The sequence below is a fragment of the Phaethon lepturus genome, unplaced genomic scaffold, assembly GCF_000687285.1.
Source record: "Phaethon lepturus isolate BGI_N335 unplaced genomic scaffold, ASM68728v1 scaffold32046, whole genome shotgun sequence".
Classification (NCBI taxonomy): Eukaryota; Metazoa; Chordata; class Aves; order Phaethontiformes; family Phaethontidae; genus Phaethon; species Phaethon lepturus.
Window position 1 is genome coordinate 1351 of NW_010544655.1, and position 4828 is coordinate 6178.

At 35.0% G+C, this 4828-nt stretch overlaps 1 protein-coding gene across 1 annotated transcript in view; it reads right to left on the bottom strand.

Annotated features, from left to right (window-relative positions):
- Positions 1 to 297: 297 nt before the first annotated feature.
- LOC104622086 (probable threonine--tRNA ligase 2, cytoplasmic) overlaps positions 298 to 4828 on the bottom strand; it is a gene marked incomplete at its 5' end in the record, with an annotated part of 14267 nt that continues 9736 nt past the window's right edge. The window contains 7 exons of the mRNA XM_010288747.1: positions 298 to 446; positions 569 to 683; positions 1185 to 1257; positions 2062 to 2166; positions 3321 to 3421; positions 3521 to 3598; positions 4061 to 4198. Coding sequence (XP_010287049.1) covers positions 298 to 446; positions 569 to 683; positions 1185 to 1257; positions 2062 to 2166; positions 3321 to 3421; positions 3521 to 3598; positions 4061 to 4198 — 759 coding nt within the window. The remainder of the gene's footprint in view (positions 447 to 568; positions 684 to 1184; positions 1258 to 2061; positions 2167 to 3320; positions 3422 to 3520; positions 3599 to 4060; positions 4199 to 4828) is intronic.

Consider the following 4828-nt stretch of genomic DNA (forward strand, 5'->3'; position numbering starts at 1 on the left):
GACTTCAGGCAGCCCTGATTTATTTCCACAGCAAACCCAACATACTTTAGCAGAGGTGTAGGACTTGTTAAATAAGCGTTCTGTGACTCGTGCAGATTGGAATCCCATGGGATTGTCAAAGGAGCTGGCAGTTGCATCTGTCCTCTCACTCTACACCTGGATACCAACATTGCTACATTTGCTTATTTTGTGAATTAACTGCAAAGTCTCTCAGATGAGCATTACTGCTGTACAGGAAAAAAGAAACACCATTTCACAGGGGCAGGTAATAGTTTTTTTTTCCCCGCAAGAGCAACATCAGAATTCTTCTTCTGCATTTGGAATATGTGAACTCTTAAATTTCTTGAGTTTTTCAATAGCAGAGGGCACTGAAATCTCCCCGTGAATTTTGTTGTCTCTTGTTCGCACGTTGACAGCATTATTTGCTTTCTCCTTTTCTCCAACCACTGGAAGACATATCACAAAGAATATTAAACTGACTACCTACATTACAAAATGAGCCTAGACAAATGCCACGTCCAACATTAAAACTTAAATGATATTCAGAAATGTAAGATGCTGCAATTACCCAAGATAAAGTTATACTGGGCCAGCTGTGCATTTCTAATTTTCTTGTTTAATGTGCAACTTTGATCTAGATCCACATCTGACATAAATCCCGCTTCAAAAAATTCGCTGCAAACCTAAAAATAAACCAAGAAAACTCTCACTTAATATTATACTATATATTCTATAACATGCATTTGTACATGCTGTAATCCTTGATCTCTTCCTGTAATTAATTCACGTATGTGCATAATTTTGCTCTTGTGAATTGTTGTAAGGAAGTCAATGAAGTTATTTGAAGAAAACTGCATGCACATGGAAGGGCTTAGCAGGGCTCCAGCTGGAAGACAATACAAGGTAACATCCATATCAAATATTTGCTGATCTCCTCAGACAGCTGCACAATGATTTTTGCTTTAATTATTACTGAAGTATGTACAGCATAACAGAAACCAAACCACTTAAAGTGTTTTGCCCTCTCAGGCTTATACAAATTTCTGACTATATGGAAAAGTTTACACCCCACCCCCCCAATATGTCTCCAAAATTACTGAAGCATTCATTCTTTGTTCTAGGACCAAATCTTAAGGAGCGATTAAAATTGCTTGCTACTATAATAAGGAGGGCCCTACTCTCACCTGCCGCGCATACTCTTCAGAAGTAGGTCCCACAGGCACAACCATGACCTGCCGTGGAGACAGCCAGAACGGCCTGGCAAGCAGGACAAGAAAAGCGTCAGATAAATGTGCATTTTACATTTGCATTCGCATCCATAGTCATGTTCCCCAATATAATTTCTTTACTTTATAAAAATATTTGTTAGCTAAGGATGTTGGATAATATGTTATCTTCCTCTTTTAAAGCTCACATAAAATAGCAAATTGATTGATTCCAGTAAAATTACATATGCAGAACTTCGATCTTCTGTTCACTTCCTAGCTGACTTCACAATTTTAAAGAGAATTTTTTTTTTTTCACGATTTCCACTTTTATTTACAACTTCAGAGCCAAAGGTGGACAGTTAGACGGATAGGTTGCTGAAAGTAAGAATTAACTCTTCCTTAATGCTTTCAACACATTAATGAAGAAGTATCTTCAGAGCTTATTCAAGATGAAACAGTAAATCTTACAAGTTAAAAAATAAATTTCACATATTAGGACTAATTAGTGTCTGTATAAATAATTGCTTTACATATGTCTAACATCCTCCCAATACGAAAGCGTGATTTTTCAAGAAAAAAGGAACAAGAATAATGCAGCACATATACATTCAATTACAATTCTTATTTCTGCCTTATTGTGTCTCATGAAATTGAATTTCTAATAATGAACTATTAATAAAAGGATATCACACAATTCAGACCATAAATTGGACTTCTCCTCCTGTAATCTTACCTGCTAATTTTCAGAAAATTCTAAGGATATTATTTTGCATTATAATATGTGGGACATTAGGGAGGATCTGTATTTTCTACATTGTTAAACACTTCTTAGAACTGCATTTGTGCCACATACCATTTTCCTCCATAATTTTCTGCTAGAATAGCTATCATTCTCTCCACAGATCCCAAAATAGCTCTGTGAATAATCACTGGCCTTTTCTTATCGTCACCATCCTTACTGAAAAAGAGTAAGTAAAGTTTAAAAAAACAACAAATAAACATCTCTTAGCTCACACACAGATAATCCTACTAATATTTTTTATTCTACTTTTCATGGAAAGACAAAATTTTACTATTTATACTTAGGCAAAATCCACCATTTTTCATTAAAAAGTACTTTAAGTCACCTGGGCTTTTAAATGAATACTGAATAATCATAGTGGCTTAAAATAATCATGCCTATAGCTAATGGTATAGGCACAAACTCCCAAGTTTGAAAAGACACTCAACTGACTCGGCTCCATTTCTGTGCATTTTAATATTTTATGTTCTTCCTTGCTCTGCTTTTCTGCTATGTCTTGCTTTTATTTTGTTGCACAGGATCTTACCTGCCCTTACTGTTTCTTTCTTTCCTCAAGTTAGAACCCTGTGATTAAAAAAAAAAACAGCTGCTGTTCCTAACAGTATTGTCACCTACCAAAGAGCTATGACATCTACTGTAGAACATGCAGCAGGACCAAAAAGTAACAAAGATTCTTATTCCAACTTCCCCATCAAACTCTTTATAATATGCAAAAACAAACACAGCAAGAAAAACAACCTAGAAAGTGTGTGTACTAAGATGAATTCGCTCAGTGGATGAACACCCTTCTTCCTAGCTGGAAGCCAAAGTGAGGTTTTAATTAAAATCTGTTTGCATTTGGTTTATGTTCATCAAAGTTAACTAACTTTATCTGACAGAAAGAATGAACTACTTCTTACAAACATACTATCTCCTTAAGGCAGGTTTGAATTCGTATGCAATGTCTTCAAAGGAGACACAGTGACTAGGCTGAAAGTGAAAACTGACTCAGCTGAGTTTTCTTCAGCACTATATATTATCAGTTGTTTTCAGAACTGGCAGACAAGACAGATAATGAAATTTTCATGCAATCAGTAGCATTTACAATTAAAGTGAGCTATCATGACATTGAGGAAGTTTCTGACTCGGTCCTCTACTCACAGGGGATGTTTTCCCCTGGTTTTGCTAACCAGGCTACTGATATACAGGCTAATCGTTTGTTCAGTGACTACAAGAGCATTGATTAACAATCTGAGATATAAGTAACCAGTTATTCTTTTTATTTTAATTATTTCATTTAAAAGAGGACGGTATCTAGCTTAACCACTCACCCAACATACGTAAGATTAAATCGAATGGGTAGTTGGAAGTCAAGTTGGATAGTAGCACACTGATGGTACCTGCCAATAGCATCTTTGATTTTAATATCAATCTGTGAAGGAGAATAACACAGTTATTAAATATAGTTAGCCTGCATTGTGTCTGTATTCTTGTCCATCCCAAAGCTGTATTAAAATGCTGATTCACTAACCTTGGGACCATAAAATGCTCCATCTCCTGGATTCAAACTCCATTGCTCTCCGAAGTTATTCAAGCTGTTTTGAAGTTGCTAATCATAAAAAGAGAATAATTTAAAAAGCTGTAGCAGAGCCTTTCATTACTCTAAGTCAAAGCATTTGCCTCTGAAATACAAAGAAAGTCAACAGACAGCATGACTCGTATTGTAGCTCAAAGATTTAGTCATTTATGATGAGTAATCTTGAAGTAAGAGTAGTTCCTTGTACAAATGTTGTGATTAGTCAGGAAAAAAAAGATTAATAAAAATCAAATCAGTTCAAGATAAAGGGGCTAAGTAAAAGTTCTCGTTTTACACAGAAACTTCACATTAAATGTGATTTTTTTTTCAGCAAGCATTTCCACTAAGGACAATATTTAGCATCTGTTTTAAACAATTCCTCTATTCAGAAAGAATAACTTAAATTCAGAATATTCAGAAAGAACTTCAGTTAAATATCCACTGCTGCAAATACAAATATTAAGTGTTTTGTTTGTTTGCTTTTAAACAAATTACCTTTTCTGCATGATCCCAGATCTCTAACTCTCCTAGGTAACTTTCTGGTCTTGTAGAAAGATGTAGTTGAAAGGAAAAACCAAAGACAGCATACACAGACTTCAAGAAATCAAGACAGCCCTTAATTTCTTCTTCAATCTTAAATGTAAACAAAATACACTAGTTAAAACTTACTTACATAAAAATGTAAATGGATTTACTACATTCCTCATAATCGCAATGTAACAGTCCATTCAATTAAAAAAAAAATTAAAAATCCCATGAAAATTGCATCCTACAAACCTGAAACTAAGTAATGGGTGAAGCAAGAACTGAGGCATTGTGTCTTCAAAGCATAGCAAGAGAAGTAATGCGCTTGTTAAGCCTGGGCTTCTGGAGCCAAGCTGCTTGAGTCAGACTTGACAAGAGTACATTTGTTTATTCACATAGCTCCACTAAAATCTACGGCATTAGTGACAAAATAAGTATTTATTCAGCATTAGTATGGAAAACCAAATGCGGTTAACATCTTTTTTCTTTGCAGGGGGAGATGGGAGATGCAGAACACATCATTTACGTTTTGGGATTCAGTTACCCAAGGTAACTTTCTAAAGCGAAAAATCCTAGACAGAATATCTTATTGTGTAATTCACAATCAGTAACGTCCCTCAAGGAACACCAGTTTCTTCTTTTGATATAAGCATTTTTTAATTTCAAAGAGAAAAATAAACAACACCAATTAGGGCACTACTATTTGAGAAATTTGTAACAGAGAAGCTAAGTTCAGCA